Below are 15,923 nucleotides of genomic sequence, written 5' to 3' on the forward strand. Positions count from 1 at the left end.
GGGTTAGGGTTGTTTTAGGGTCAGTGCCAGGGCCGAGGGTTAGGGTTGTTATAAGGCCAGGGCCGAGGGTTAGGCTTTTTTTAGGGTCAGGGCCAGGGCCCAGGGTTAGGTTTGTTTTTGGGTCAGGGCCATGGCCCAGGGTAGGGTTGTTTTAGGGTCAGGGCCAGGGCCCAGGGTTAGCGTTGTTTTAGGGTCAGGGCCAGGGCCCATGGTTAGGATTTTTCTAGTGTGAGGGCCAGGTCCCCGGGTTACGGTTGTTTTAGGCTCAGGGCCAGGGCCCAGTGGTAGGGTTGTTTTAGGGTCAGGGCCAGGGCCCAGGGCTAGGCTTGTTTTAGGGTTAGGGCCAGGGCCCAGGGGTAGGGTTGTTTTAGGGTCAGGGCCTGTTCCCAGGGTTAGGGTTGTTTTAAGGCCAGGGCCCAGGGTTAGGGTTGTTTTAGGGTCAGGGCCAGGGCCGAGGGTTAGGGTTGTTATAAGGCCAGGGCCCAGGGTTAGGCTTGTTTTAGGGTCAGGGCCAGGGCCCAGGGTTAGGTTTGTTTTTGGGTCAGGGCCATGGCCCAGGGTAGGGTTGTTTTAGGGTCAGGGCCAGGGCCCAGGGTTAGCGTTGTTTTAGGGTCAGGGCCAGGGCCCAGGGTTAGGATTTTTGTAGGGTGAGGGCCAGGGCCCCGGGTTACGGTTGTTTTAGGGTCAGGGCCAGGGCCCAGTGGTAGGGTTGTTTTATGGTCAGGGCCAGGGCCCAGGGCTAGGCTTGTTTTAGGGTTAGGGCCAGGGCCCAGGGGTAGGGTTGTTTTAGGGTCAGGGCCAGGGGCAAGGGGTAGCGTTGTTTTAAGGTCAGGGCCAGGGTCCAGGTTTAGGGTTGTTTTAGGGTCAGGGCCAGGGCCCAGAGGTAGGGCTGTTTTAGGGTCACGGCCAGGGCCCAAGGTTAGGGTTGTTTTAGGGTCGAGGGCCAGAGCCAAGGGTTAGGGTTTTTTAGGGTCAGGGCCAGTGCCAAGGGTTAGGGTTGTTTTAGGGTCAGGGCCAGGGCCCAGGGTTAGGGTTGTTTTAGGGTTAGGGCCAGGGCCAAGGGTTAGGGTTGTCTTAGGTTCAGGGTCAGGGCCCAGGGTTAGGATTGTTTTAGGGTCAGGGCCAGGGACCAGGTTTAGGCTTCTTTTAGAGTCAGGGCCAGGGCCCAGGGTTAGTGATGTTTAGGGTCAGGGCCAGGGCCCAGGGTTAGGGTTTTAGGGTCAGGGCCAGGGCCCAGGGTTAGGGTTCTTTCAGGGTCAGGGCCAGGGCCCAGGGTTAGGGTTGTTTCAGGGTCAGGGCCAGGGCCCAGGGTTAGGGTGCTTTCAGGGTCAGCGCCATGGCAAAGGGTTAGGGTTGTGTTAAGGTCAGGGCCAGGGCCCAGGGTTAGGGTTGATTTAAGGTCAGGGCCAGGGCCCAGGGTTAGGGTTGTTTTAGGGTCAGGGCCAGGGCCCAGGGTTAGGGTTGTTTTAGGGTCAGGGCCAGGGTCCAGGTTTAGGGATGTTGTAGGGTCAGGGCCAGGGCCCAGGTTTAGGGTTGTTTTATGGTCAGGGCCAGTGCCCAGTGGTAGGGTTGTTTTAGGGTCAGGGCCAGGTTCCCGGGTTACGGTTGTTTTAGGGTCAGGGCCAGGGCGCAGGGGTAGGGTTGTTTTAGGGACAGGGCCAGGGCCCAGGGCTAGGCTTGTTTGTTTTAGGATCAGGGCCAGGGCCCAGGGGTAGGGTTGTTTTAGGGTCAGGGCCTGGTCTAAGGTGTAGCGTTGTTTTAAGGTCAGGGCCAGGGTCCAGGGTTAGGGTTGTTTTAGGGTCAGGGCCAGGGCCCAGGGGTAGGGCTGTTTTAGGGTCACGGCCAGGGCCCAGGGTTAGGGTTGTTTTAGGGCCAGGGCCAGGGCCCTGGGTAAGGGTTCTTTCAGGGTCAGGGCCAGGGTCCAGTGATAGGGTTGTTTCAGGGTCAGGGCCAGGGCCCAGGGTTAGGGTTCTTTCAGGGTCAGGGCCAAGGCCCAGTTTTAGGGTTGTGTTATGGTCAGGGCCAGGGCCCAGTTTTAGGGTTGTGTTAGGGTCAGGGCCAGGGCCCAGGGTTAGGGTTGTTTTAGGGTCAGGTCCAGGGCCCAGGGGGAGGGTTGTTTTAGGGTCAGGGCCCAGGGTTAAGGTTGTTTTAGGGTCAGGGCCCAGGGTTAGGGTTGTTTTAGGGTCAGGGCCAGGGCCCAGGGTTAGGGTTGTTTTAGGGTCAGGGCCAGGGCCCAGGGTTAGGGTTGTTTTAGGGTCAGGGCCAGGGCCCAGGGTTAGGGTTGTTTTAGGGTCAGGGCCCAGGTTTAGGGTTGTTTTCGGGTCAGGGCCCAGGGTTAGGGTTGTTTTAGGGTCAGGGCCCAGGGTTAGGTTTGTTTTAGGATCAGGGCCCAGGGTTAGGGTTGTTTTAGGGTCAGGGCCCAGGGTTAGGGTTGTTTTAGGGTCAGGGCCCAGGGTTAGGCTTGTTTTAGGGTCAGGGCCCAGGGTTAGGGTTGTTTTAGGGTCAGGGCCCACGGTTAGGTTTGTTTTAGGGTCAGGGCCCAGGGTTAGGCTTGTTTTAGGGTCACGGCCGAGGGTTAGGGTTGTTTTAGGGTAAGGGCCCGGGGTTAGGGTTGTTTTAGGGTCAGGGCCGAGGGTTAGGGTTGTTTTAGGGTCAGGGCCCAGGGTTAGGGTTGTTTTAGGGTCAGGGCCCAGGGTTAGGGTTGTTTTAGGGTCATGGCCAGGGCCCAGAGTTAGGGTTGATTTAGGGTCAGGGCCGAGGTTTAGGGTTGTTTTAGGGTCAGGGCCCAGGGTTAGGGTTGTTTTAGCGTCAGGGCCCAGGGTTAGGGTTGTTTTAGGGTCTGGGCCCAGGGTTAGTAGGGTTTTAGGGTCAGGGCCAAGGGTTAGTAGGGTTAAGGGTCAGGGTCCAGGGTTAGGGTTTTACGGTCAGGGCCTAGGGTTAGGGTTTTAGGGTTAGGGCCCAGGGTTAGGGTTTTAGGGTCAGGGCCCAGGGTTAGGTTTGGTTTAAGGTCAGGGCCAGGGCCCAGGGTTAGGGTTGTTTTAGGGTCAGGGCCAGGGCCCAGGGTTAGGGTTGTTTTAGGGTCAGGGCCAGGGCCCAGGGTTAGGGTTGTTTTAGGGTCAGGGCCTGGGCCCAGGATTAGGGTTGTTTTAAGGCCAGGGCGCAGTGTTAGGGTTGTTTTAGGGTCAGGGCCAGGGCCCAGGTTTAGGCTTCTTTTAGGGTCAGGGCCAGGGCCCAGGGTTAGGGTTCTTTCAGGGTCAGGGCCAGGGCCCAGGGTTAGGGTTGTTTGAGGGTCAGGGACAGGGCCCTGGTTTAGGGTGCTTTCAGGGTCAGCGCCATGGCAAAGGGTTAGGGTTGTGTTAGGGTCAGGGCCAGGGCCCAGGTTTAGGCTTCTTTTAGGGTCAGGGCCAGGGCCCAGGGTTAGGGTTCTTTCAGGGTCAGGGCCAGGGCCCAGGGTTAGGGTTGTTTGAGGGTCAGGGACAGGGCCCTGGTTTAGGGTGCTTTCAGGGTCAGCGCCATGGCAAAGGGTTAGGGTTGTGTTAGGGTCAGGGCCAGGGCCCAGGGTTAGGGTTGATTTAAGGTCAGGGCCAGGGCCCAGGGTTAGGGTTGTTTTAGGGTCAGGGCCAGGGCCCAGGGTTAGGGTTGTTTTAGGGTCAGGGCCAGGGCCCAGTTGTAGGGTTGTTTTAGAGTCAGGGCCACGTTCCCGGGTTACGGTTGTTTTAGGGTCAGGGCTAGGGCCCAGGGGTAGGGTTGTTTTAGGGACAGGGCCAGGGCCCAGGGCTAGGCTTGTTTTAGGATCAGGGCCAGGGCCCAGGGGTAGGGTTGTTTTAGGGTCAGGGCCAGGTCTAAGGGGTAGCGTTGTTTTAAGGTCAGGGCCAGGGTCCAGGTTTAGGGTTGTTTTAGGGTCAGGGCCAGGGCCCAGGGGTAGGGCTGTTTTAGGGTTACGGCCAGGGCCCAGGGTTAGGGTTGTTTTAGGGTCAGGGCCAGGGCCCCGGGTAAGGGTTCTTTCAGGGTCAGTGCCAGGGCCCAGGGATAGGGTTGTTACAGGGTCAGGGCCAGGGCCCAGGGTTAGGGTTCTTTCAGGGTCAGGGCCAAGGCCCAGTTTTAGGGTTGTGTTAGGGTCAGGGCCAGGGCCCAGGGTCAGGCTTGTTTTAGGGTCAGTTCCCAGGGTTTGGGTTGTTTTATGGTCGGGGCCCAGGGTTAGGCTTGTTGTAGGGTCAGGGCCAAGGGGTAGGGTTGTTTTAGGGTCAGGGCCTAGGGTTAGGGTTGTTTTAGGGCCAGGGCCCAATGTTAGGGTTGTTTTAGGGTCAGGGTCCAGGGTTAGGGTTGTTTTAGGGTCAGGGCTCAGGGTTAGGGTTGTTTTAGGGTCAGGGCGCAGGGTTAGGGTTTTAAGGTCAGGGCCACGGCCCAGGGTTAGGGTTTTAGGCTCTTGGTCAGGGCCCAGGGTTAGGGTTTTAGGCTCAGGGCCAGGGTCCAGGGTTAGGGTTTTAGGCTAAGGGCCCAGGGTTACGATTTTACGGTCAGGGCCCAGGGTTTGGGTTTTAGGGTCAGGCCCAGGGTTAGGGTGATTTCAAGGAAGTGACCTCACAATGTCTCAAGCTACCACTTACTGTTGATTGTGAGGAAATGCCAGCTGAGGCACATGCCTTGGGAGCTAAGTGGTTGCTGCCCTTGACTACTATGAAGACTGGTGTGGGAAGGGTCGCTTTGGATGCACTTGAGCAGGGGTCCCCAACCCCTGAGCCATGGAGCCGTAAGGAGCCACACAGCAGGTGAGTGGTGTCGAGTGAGGGAGTGAGGGAAGCTTCGTCTGTATTTACAGCCACTCCCCTTTGCTCACATTCCCGCCTGAGCTCCACCTTCTCAGATGAGCAGCAGCATTAGATTCTCATAGGAGAACGCACCCTGTTGTGAACCGTGCATGTGAGGGATCTAGGTTGCGCTGTGCTTATGAGAATCTAATACCTATTGATCTGTCACTTTCTCCCATCACGCTCAGGTGGGACCATCCAGTTTCAGGAAAACAAGCTTAACACGCCCACTGATTCTACATTATGGTGAGTTCTATAATTATTTTATTATATATTCCAGTGTAATAATGGAAATGAAGTGCCTAATAAACGTAAATGTGCTTAAATCTTTTGGCCCAGCTCCTACCTCCCGGCAGCCTCGCCAGGCCCAGAACTCTCTCCAGTCAGCCTCTACAGACCAAGCTCATGACTCACAATGGCCTATTTAGGCCCATACCCTACCTCACGGCAGTCTCCGCAGATGAGCCTACTGCCTCACAACAGCCTCCACAGGCACAGCTCCATCGTTACAATGGCCTCTTTAGACCCAGCTCCTGCCTCCCAGCCTTCTCTCCAGGCCCTGAACTTTCTCCGTAAGTTGAGGTAGCTGGGACTGTAGGTATACATGACGATACTTGGCTAATTTTTAAATTGTTTTGCAGACATGGGGTCTCACTTTGTTGGCCAGGCTGGTGTCAAACTAATGGCCTCAAGTGACCCTTCCACCCCTGCCTCCCATCCTCGAGGTATGTGCCACCACAAGGAGCACTTGTTCAATTTTCTAAAGAAAAAATTTCTAAAGTAAGGCTGTGGGATGATGGCAGGAAGATAAAAGAAAAACAGAAGAATAAGTTAAAATGACTTATTCACACATATTCTTTTGACAGCAAGAAGAACTTTTAGTATATACATTCCTTACAAACAAACAAACGGCAGATAAACAATGTTGTATAGGAACTTCAGCATACACTGTACAATATTCCCACTTTGCTGACATAAGTTATGGAAATTTCGTGGTTTCCTTGAGTGTCGCTACCAGTATTTTGCTTCTCTGATGATTTTTATCAACTTCCTCATCTGTTAACTTCTCTCCAAAGTATGTCATGTCACGACATACTGCCGCTGCACAAACACGGCCAGTGTCATCCTATTAAACATGTAGAATGCTCTCCTAATTTCTCTTTTTACTCTCTGTCTTTGTGTTCTGCATTTTCCTTAGTTTTATTGTCAGAAACTCCAGAAAGTCAATCGTACTAATTTATCACGATTTGCTTTATTAATTTATACTTTGCTTATATGGAATTTTGCCCAACAGACCTCATTACAATTTCTAACCTGTTTTATTTTGTTTTTTTTTTTTTTCTGAGACAGGGTCTCCCTCTGTTGTGCAAGGCTGGAGGGTAGTAGTGCTATCGCAGCTGACTGCAGCCTCAACCTTCCAGGCTGAAGCGATCCTCCCATCTCAACCTCCCACGTGGCTGAGACTACAGGTGCTTGCCTCTATGCCCACCTAATATTTGGTATTTTCATATACGTGGATTCCAGAGGGGTGACAGCGAAACGTGAGTAAGCATGGATTTTGGTATATGCAGAGATGGGGGGCTGTAACTAATTCTGTATACTGAGGGACGGCAACTGTATATGTTTTTACAATTACGCTGTAGGATACATACTGTTGCATAGCCTTGAAAATAATAATTTTTAATGGAGTGGAATAATAATAATAATATTGCTAAAAGTAGCAGCTGGCCAGGTGTGGTGGCTCACACTGGTAATCGCAACACTTTGGGAGGCTGAGGCAGGAGGATGGCTTGAGGCCAAGAGTTTGCGATAGGCCTTGGAAACAAAGGGGGAGTCACCATCCCTACAGAAAAATACATGAATTAGCCTAGTGTGGTGGCACGTTCCTGTAGTCCCAGCTACTTGGGAGGCTGAGGTGGGAGGATCACTCAAGCCCAGGGAGGCTGAGACTGCAGTGAGTCATGATCAGGCCTCTGCACTCCAGCCTGGGTGACAGAGTGAGACCCTGTCTCAAAACAACAAAAAAGTAGCAGCTAACATCAACTGACCTTTTATACCAGGTGCCTATTGATACCATAGTTTAATTTGTTAGAACTGTTTCTTATTTCACTTACCAACTCTGTCTTCAGTTACTCCCAGATTTTTACTGTGTGTGTACAGATGACCTTTTGTTTAGATTGAATTGTCTCCCCAGAAGTAAGATTACTGTGAGTCATGGTGAATGGACATTCTCATTACCCTTGATGTAAATTGACAGGGTTTTGGGTGCCTCCCAGCTATAATCTTAGCACTTTGGGAGGCTAAGAGAGGAGGATTGCTTGAGGCCAAGAGTTGGAGGAGGCAGTATGGCAGTATGGTGAGACCCTGTCTCCATTATTTTAAAAAATTGACAAGCTTTACCTGGGAAGGCTTACACACAATTTAAACACCCCTCATAGTATAAGAAAGTGCCCATTTCACTGCACCTTTGCCAGCACAGGGTATTATAATTTAGTAAGTCATTTTTTGTTTGATTATTTTAAATAGATAAAAGACCTCATATTACTTTACTTGTCACATTTCAACATCTTTCCTTAGCTTATTAGCTCTATCTCTTTTCTGTCTGTAAATGGTTGTTGTTGTTTTGTTCTTTGAGACAGGGTCTTGCTCTGTCACCAGGCTGGACTGTAGTGGCATAATCATGCCTCGCTGCAGCCTTGACCTCCCAGGCTCAAACTTCAGCATTCCGAGTAGCTGGGACTACAAGTGTGCACCACCACTCCCAGCTAACTTTTTTCTTCTTTTGGATAGAGACAGGTTCTCACTGTGTTGTCCAGACCGGTCTCTAGCTCCTGGCCTTAAGCAATCCTCCTGCATTAGCTTCTCAAATTGCTGGAATTTCAGGCATGAGCCACCATGCCTGGCCTGGGCTAGTCCTGTATTCTCTAGAGTTCTCTTTACTTTGTGCTAGCCAATCTCTCATTATGCTGTTCACCTGTTATAATAAATAATTCTCCGTATTAAATTTTACCACTTTAAACTTTTGAGTGGTTTATGCTTCCTGATTGGACTCTGACTAATATGTTAGGAAGGGTCCCAGGAGATAAACCCACACAGATGGGATTTGGGCATAGGTTTGGTTTCCCAGGGGGCAGTGCTGAGCTCTTTGCCAGTGGGAAATGGGATGCTGGTGATTTCCAGGAAGTGACCTCACAGTGACTCAAGCTACCACTTACTGTTGATTGTGACGAAATGCCAGCTGAGGCACATGCCTTGGGAGCTAAGTGGTTGCTGCCCTTGACCACTATGAAGACTGGTGTGGGAAGGGTCGCTTTGGATGCACTTGAGCAGGTGTCCCCAACCCCTGAGCCATGGAGCCGTAGGGAGCCACACAGCAGGAGGTGAGTGGTGTCGAGTGAGGGAGTGAGGGAAGCTTCGTCTGTATTTACAGCCACTCCCCTTTGCTCACATTCCCGCTTGAGCTCCACCTTCTCAGATGAGCAGCAGCATTAGATTCTCATAGGAGAACGCACCCTGTTGTGCACCGTGCATGTGAGGGATCTAGGTTGCGCTGTGCTTATGAGTATCTAATACCTATTGATCTGTCACTTTCTCCCATCACGCTCAGGTGGGACCATCCAGTTTCAGGAAAACAAGCTTAACACACCCACTGATTCTACATTATGGTGAGTTGTATAATTATTTTATTATATATTGGATATATAATATGTATATATATTTATATATATGTAATAATGGAAATAAAGTGCCTAATAAATGTAAATGTGCTTAAATCTTTTTAAGCAGATTCCTCAGGCCCAGCATCTGCCTCACTGTGGACCCCCCAAGCCAAGCTCCCAACCTTTCAGCAGCTTCTACACACCCAGCTCCCGCCTGCCAGTGGCCTCTTCAGGCCCATGGGGCTCATTCCTCACAACAGCCTTTCCAGTCCCAGTTTTTCCCTTCCGGCGGCCTCTCCGGGCTGAGAACCTCCTCAAGTCGGCCTCTCCAGACCCACTTGCACCCTCCAGGCGTCCTCTCCGGGCCAAGCTCCTCTTCCTGGCTGCGTCTCCAGGCCCGACTCCTGCCTCTCAACAACCTCTTTGGACTCAGTGCCTACCCATCTCCTGGCGTCCTTGGTCGGCCCACAGCTTCATCAAGCCAAGCTCCCCAGGCCCAGGTCAGGCCTCACGGTGCCCCCTCCACGATGAGCTCCTGCCCTCCAATGGCACCTGCAGGCCCCAAATGGTCTCCGGTCGGTGGGCTCCTCCACGCCAAGCTTGGGCCTCCCGGTGACCTCTGCAGGCCCAAGTTGTCCTGAAGTCGGCATCTCCCGGCCGTGCCTCCCAGCAAGTAAGCAAGCTCTTTTGGCTCAACTCCTGCCCAGCTCCCAACCGCCTTTGTAGGTCCCGAACTTTCTCCAGCCAAGTTCTTTGGGCCTCATTCCTGCCGCCCGGTGGCCTGTACGGGCCCAGCAATGGTTGGAGAACGGCCTCTGCAGGTCCCGCTCTTGCCTCCCAGGGGCCTCTCCAGGCCCAGCTCTTGCCCTCACGGCGGCCACCCGGGGCCAAGTCCCTGCCTGCCTCCCAGCAGCCCTCATGCGGCCCAGCTCCTCCCTCACGGTGGCCTGTTGATGCCCATGCCTCTGGTACCCTGCCCAGAGGCATGAGCCCCTGCCACACACTGGCTCCTCCCACGCTGAGAGAGGTCGGCGTGAGCCCTTGCCTCACACCGGCCCCTCCCACGGTGAGAGAGGTCAGCGTCAGCCCCTTGCCTCACACCGGCCCCTCCCACGCTGAGAGAGGTCGGCGTGAGCCCTTGCCTCACACCGGCCTCTCCCACGGTGAGAGAGGTCAGCGTCAGGCCCTTGCCTCACACCGGCCCCTCCCATGCTGAGAGAGGTCGGCGTGAGCCCTTGCCTCACACCGGCCCCTCCCACGCTGAGAGAGGTCAGCGTCAGCCCCTTGCCTCACACCGGCCCCTCCCACGGTGAGAGAGGTCAGCGTCAGCCCCTTGCTTCACACCGGCCCCTCCCACGCTGAGAGAGGTCGGCGTGAGCCCTTGCCTCACACCGGCCTCTCCCACGGTGAGAGAGGTCAGCGTCAGGCCCTTGCCTCACACCGGCCCCTCCCATGCTGAGAGAGGTCGGCGTGAGCCCTTGCCTCACACCGGCCCCTCCCACGGTGAGAGAGGTCAGCGTCAGCCCCTTGCCTCACACCGGCCCCTCCCACGGTGAGAGAGGTCGGCGTGAGCCCTTGCCTCACACCGGCCCCTCCCACGCTGAGAGAGGTCAACATCAGCCCCTTGCCTCACACCGGCCCCTCCCACGCTGAGAGAGGTCAGCCTGAGCCCTTGCCTCACACCGGCCCCTCCCACGCTGAGAGAGGTCAGCGTGAGCCCCTTGCCTCACCCCGGCCCCTCCCACACTGAGAGAGGTCGGCTTGAGCCCTTGCCTCACACCGGCCCCTCCCACGCTGAGAGAGGTCAGCGTCAGCCCCTTGCCTCACACCGGCCCCTCCCACGCTGAGAGAGGTCAGCCTGAGCCCTTGCCTCACACCGGCCCCTCCCACGGTGAGAGAGGTCAGCGTCAGCCCCTTGCCTCACACCGGCCCCTCCCACGCTGAGAGAGGTCAGCGTGAGCCCTTGCCTCACACCGGCCCCTCCCACGCTGAGAGAGGTCAGCGTGAGCCCCTTGCCTCACCCCGGCCCCTCCCACGCTGAGAGAGGTCGGCGTGAGCCCTTGCCTCACACCGGCCCCTCCCACGGTGAGAGAGGTCGGCGTGAGCCCCTTGCCTCACACCGGCCCCTCCCACGCTGAGAGAGGTCGGCGTGAGCCCTTGCCTCACACCGGCCCCTCCCACACTGAGAGAGGTCGGCGTGAGCCCTTGCCTCACACCGGCCCCTCCCACGGTGAGAGAGGTCAGCGTGAGCCCCTGCCTCAACAGGCCACCGTGAGGGAGGAGCAGGGTCGCACGCGGGCTGCTGTGAGGCAGGCAGCGACTTGGGCCTGGGAGGTCGTGGTGGGGTGAGAGCTGGGCTTGGAGACTCCCCTGGGAGGCAACAGCAGGGCCTACAGACTCTGTTCTCCAGCCGGAGCTGGGACTGTTCAGGTACTGGGAGGTGGGATGTGGGTCTGAAGAGCTTGGTTGCAGAAACTTCGGGGTCTACAAACGCAGGCGGGAGCTGAGCCAAAAAATCTTGTTTGCTGGGAGGCGGGAGATGCAGTCAGGAGAAACAGCTGTGCCTGCAGAGGCCGCCATGCGGGAGGCGGAGGCCGGGCCTCCTCAAATCGGCCTCTCCAGACCCACTTGGAGCCTCCCGGCATCCTCTCCGGGCCCAGCTCTTCCTCCCGGCTGCGTCTCCAGGCCTGACTCTGGCCTCCCAACAACGTCTTTGGACTCAGCTCCTGCCCAGCTCCCAGCAGGCCCAAGTCGTCGTCAAGTCGGCCTGGAATTGGGCCCAGAAGAGCAGCAAGTCGGCCTCCCCGGGCCCAGCTCCGTCCTCTCGGCGGCCTCTCCAGGTGCAAAACTTCCTCGAGTCAGCCTCTCCAGGCCCAGCTCCTCCTGCCTCCCAGTGGCCTCTTTCAGCCCAGACCAGCTCATGGCTCTTGGCGGCCTTCCCAGGCCCCGCTTTTGACTTTTGGTGGCCTCTTCAGGCCCAGAACTTGACCTCCAGTGGGCCTTTGCAGGCCCGGCCTCCTGCCTCTCGAAGGCCTGCACGGGCCCGGACTCACAGCGGACTCACAGCGGACTCTCCATGCCCAGCTAGCTCTCGCCTCATTGCGGCCTCCCGAGTCCAAAGCTCCTGCCTCTCGGCTGCTTCGGCAGGCCCAGCTCCCGCCTGCCAGTGGCCTCTTTAGGCCCAGCTCATTCCTCACAACGGCCTTCCCAGGCCCCGTTTTTCCCTTCTGGCAGCCTCTTGGCCTCTAATTTGTTTATCTTTTGTGTATAAATCCCAAAATATTGAATTTTGGAATATTTCCACCATTATGTAAGTATTTTGGTAGGTGATTTATTTGGGGTGAGTTTCTGCACCAAGCCCGAATTTTTTATTTTATTTTCCTTATTATTTGGTGTTAAACAGGTTTAATGACGGTCATGGCAACTGTTTGGCACAATGAAAAATATCGCCCATGATCAACGTGTTCTGTTCTGGGGAAGGGGGCAAAGGCAGGGTGAATCACTTTCTTAAAAAGTATAGCTCAAGTTGGGAGTGCAGAGGGAATGGGGAGAAAACCCTCCCGCTGCCTGTGTCGAAGTGCAGGAGCCCCCACCCCCATACTCACCTGAGTCCAGCCCCTCTGGGGAAAGAAGGGGTGCATGAACTCCCCCTAGTCCACAGGTACCTTCCTGTGGCCCAAGGCCCTCTTCACACTCCATCTTGTAGCCCCAACAGGAGCTATTTTCCGAAAAGTGAAAAGCTCTGAAGGTCCCACAATTCATGGTATGTACACCTCCCTCACCAGGGGCTGCAAAGTGGCCTGGAGCTCCATACTGAGTAGAAGTCTTTGGGCCAGAGTCAGCATCTGGCTGACGGTCCGGATATCCTGGTTGGAGTGACCCTGGTGCACCCTGCCAGGGCCTGGTGCCGCTTGCTGAAGATCATGACCGCCACTCATGGGCCACCGATGTGGTCCTTGTCCCATTTGTTGGGGCTGCGTCCATCCTTCTCAGAAGATGAGTCCTGTTCCTTGCGCAGGGCACTGAGGGACTGGGCCTGACATCATCTGAGTGGTAGAGGCAACTGGGTGTCAGGAGACATGATGGAGAGGAAAGCATCATCATGGTCATTCTCTGTCTCACTGTCCAGCAGGGACTCCCCTGAGGGGCCCAGGGCTCCTCCTCCATGGTGGGAGGTGAGCTTTTAACAGGTTCCACCACCCCCAAAGTGTGTGGGGTTGTGGGCCCTGGGCTTTCAGGGCAGGTGGCTCCAGGGGGCCGCCCAGGGTCAACACTCCCTGTGCCACCTGGTGGATGCTCATGAGCAACAGCTGCCAACTTGGCAGGTTGTTTTCTCTGGTTGGAGGCCACTGAGTAACTGGCAGGTTGCTGGGCCTCGTGTGGCTGCAGGGAGGGGTCAGGAAGGGGATGGAGTACCAGGGGAACACGGCCACAGAGTGACCTTCCACATTCCTCCACACGAACATGCTGACGCCACGGGAGGCCTCACTGAATGCAGGCCTGGGGGCCGAGTACTTGGTCCGGGCAGGGAGTTCCTGGCAGGGGCTCACACCTCACCCCCTGCTCAGCCCAGGTGGCTTGGGCCCAGAGAAGTGGGGGTTGGAGAGGAGCAGAAGGCCAGGCCTCAAGTTTTGTTTTTTTTGTTTGTTTTTTTTTGTTTTTGAAATGCAGTTTGACTCTTGTCACCCAGGCTGGAGTGCAGTGGCACGATCTCAGTGGCCTTCATACCTGGCTAATTTTTTGTATTTTTACTGGGGGTGGGGTTTTGCCATGTTGGCCAGGCTGGTCTTGACCTCCCGACCTCAGGTGATCCACCCACCTCAGCCTCCCAAAATGGGATTACGGGCATGAGCCACTGCTCCCAACTTCATTCATTTTTACTTGAAAAACTCCGTTAAGCATTTTTTTAAGGTAGACCTAGTGGTCCTGAATGCCCTCAGCTTTGTTTGTCGAGGAAGCACGTTATTTCTTTTTTCTTTCTGAAGGACAGCTTTGTCAGACATAGTATTAGTTGCTGGCACCTTTTTTCTTTCAGCACTTTGAATGTATTATTTGATTCTGTCCTGACCTGCAAAGTTTCTTTAACTTTTGACTATTTGATTATATTGTGACTTGGTGAGTATCTATTTGGTTTGAACCTCTTTAGGAATCTTTAAGCTTCATGGATTTAGATGTCTAAATCTTTCCCATGATTTAGGCAGTCTTCAGCCATTGTTTAAATAAGCTTTCTTCTCCTTTCTCTACTTTCCTTCTCAAACTCCCATAACCTGACAATGGTTTGCCTAATGGTGTCTTGTTGGCTTTCTTTTCTCTGTCTTTTTTTCTTTTTTCTTTTTTTTTTTTTGAGACAGAGTCATGCTCTGTCACCCAGGCTGGAGTGCAATGTGTGGTCTAGGCTCACTAGGGTTAGGGTTAGGGTTTTAGGGTAAGGGTGAAGGGTTAGGGTTTTAGGGTAAGGGCGAAGGGTTAGGGTTTTAGGGTAAGGGCGAAGGGTTAGGGATTTAGGGTAAGGGCGAAGAGTTAGGGTTTCAGGGTCAGGGCCCAGGGTCAGGGTTTTAGGGTCAGGGCGAAGGGTTAGGGTTTTAGGGTCAGGGCGAAGGGTTAGGGTTTTAGGGTCAGGGCCCAGGGTTGGGGTTTTAGGGTCAGGGCCCAGGGTTAGGGTTTTAGGGTCAGGGCCCAGGGTTAGTGTTTTAGGGTCAGGGCCCAGGGTTAGGGTTTTAGGGTCAGGGCCCAGAGTTAGTAGGGTTTTAGGGTCAGGGCTCAGGGTTAGTAGGGTTTTAGGGTCAGGGCCAAGGGTTAGTAGGGTTAAGGGTCAGGGCCCAGGGTTAGGGTTTTAGGGTCAGGGCCCAGAGTTAGTAGGGTTTTAGGGTCAGGGTTCAGGGTTAGTAGGGTTTTAGGGTCAGGGCCAAGGGTTAGTAGGGTTAAGGGTCAGGGCCCAGGGTTAGGGTTTTAGGGTCAGGGCCCAGGGTTAGGGTTTTAGGGTCAGGGCCCAGGGCCCAGGGTTAGGGTTTTAGGGTCAGGACCAAGGGCCAAAGGTTAGGGTTTCAGTGTCAGGGCCCGGGGCCCAGGGTTAGGGCTTCAGGGCCAGGGCCCGGGGCCCAGGGTTAGGGCTTCAGGGACAGGGCCGGGAGCCCAGGGTTAGGGCTTCAGGGAAAGGGCCGGGAGCCCAGGGTTAGGGCTTCAGGGTCTGGGCCCGGGGCCCAGGGTTAGGGCTTCAGGGTCAGGGCCCGGGGCCCAGGGTTAGGGCTTCAGGGTCAGGTGCCCGGGGCCCAGGGTTAGGGCTTCAGGACCAGGGCCCGGGGCCCACGGTTAGGGCTTCAGGGTCAGGGCCCGGGGCCCAGGGTTAGGGCTTTAGGGCCAGGGCCCGGGGCCCAGGGTTAGGGCTTTAGGGCCAGGGCCCGGGGCCCTGGGTTAGGGCTTTAGGGCCAGGGCCCGGGGCCCAGGGTTAGGGCTTTAGGGCCAGGGCCCGGGGCCCAGGGTTAGGGCTTTAGGGCCAGGGCCCGGGGCCCAGGGTTAGGGCTTTAGGGTCAGGGCCCGGGGCCCAGGGTTAGGGCTTTAGGGTCAGGGCCGGGGTCCCAGGGTTAGGGCTTTAGGGTCAGGGCCCGGGGCCCACGGTTAGGGTGATTTCCAGGAAGTGACCTCACAACGACTCAAGCTACCACTTACTGTTGATTGTGATGAAATGCCAGCTGAGGCACACGCCTTGGGAGCTAAGTGGTTGCTGCCCTTGACTACTATGAAGACTGGTGTGGGAAGGGTCGCTTTGGATGCACTTGAGCAGGGGTCCCCAACCCCTGAGCCATGGAGCCGTAAGGAGCCACACAGCAGGTGAGTGGTGTCGAGTGAGGGAGTGAGGGAAGCTTCGTCTGTATTTACAGCCACTCCCCTTTGCTCACATTCCCGCCTGAGCTCCACCTTCTCAGATGAGCAGCAGCATTAGATTCTCATAGGAGAACGCACCCTGTTGTGAACCGTGCATGTGAGGGATCTAGGTTGCGCTGTGCTTATGAGAATCTAATACCTATTGATCTGTCACTTTCTCCCATCACGCTCAGGTGGGACCATCCAGTTTCAGGAAAACAAGCTTAACACGCCCACTGATTCTACATTATGGTGAGTTCTATAATTATTTTATTATATATTCCAGTGTAATAATGGAAATGAAGTGCCTAATAAACGTAAATGTGCTTAAATCTTTTGGCCCAGCTCCTACCTCCCGGCAGCCTCGCCAGGCCCAGAACTCTCTCCAGTCAGCCTCTACAGACCAAGCTCATGACTCACAATGGCCTATTTAGGCCCATACCCTACCTCACGGCAGTCTCCGCAGATGAGCCTACTGCCTCACAACAGCCTCCACAGGCACAGCTCCATCGTTACAATGGCCTCTTTAGACCCAGCTCCTGCCTCCCAGCCTTCTCTCCAGGCCCTGAACTTTCTCCGTAAGTTGAGGTAGCTG

The 15,923-nt window shown here is 55.3% G+C and overlaps 1 protein-coding gene across 1 annotated transcript in view; it reads left to right on the forward strand.

The window, feature by feature from the left end:
- Positions 1–3,334: 3,334 nt before the first annotated feature.
- Positions 3,335–15,923, forward strand: part of LOC129532017 (decreased expression in renal and prostate cancer protein-like) — a 30,178-nt gene continuing 17,589 nt past the window's right edge. Inside the window, exons 1-9 of the mRNA XM_063695378.1 lie at positions 3,335–3,344; positions 3,475–4,769; positions 4,997–5,054; positions 5,148–5,380; positions 6,159–6,349; positions 8,416–8,473; positions 8,595–15,295; positions 15,523–15,580; positions 15,674–15,906. Coding sequence (XP_063551448.1) covers positions 3,335–3,344; positions 3,475–4,493 — 1,029 coding nt within the window. The 3' untranslated portion in view covers positions 4,494–4,769; positions 4,997–5,054; positions 5,148–5,380; ... (3 more) ...; positions 15,523–15,580; positions 15,674–15,906. The remainder of the gene's footprint in view (positions 3,345–3,474; positions 4,770–4,996; positions 5,055–5,147; positions 5,381–6,158; positions 6,350–8,415; positions 8,474–8,594; positions 15,296–15,522; positions 15,581–15,673; positions 15,907–15,923) is intronic.

The sequence above is a fragment of the Gorilla gorilla genome, chromosome 11 (assembly GCF_029281585.2).
Source record: "Gorilla gorilla gorilla isolate KB3781 chromosome 11, NHGRI_mGorGor1-v2.1_pri, whole genome shotgun sequence".
In the NCBI taxonomy this organism is placed as follows: Eukaryota; Metazoa; Chordata; class Mammalia; order Primates; family Hominidae; genus Gorilla; species Gorilla gorilla.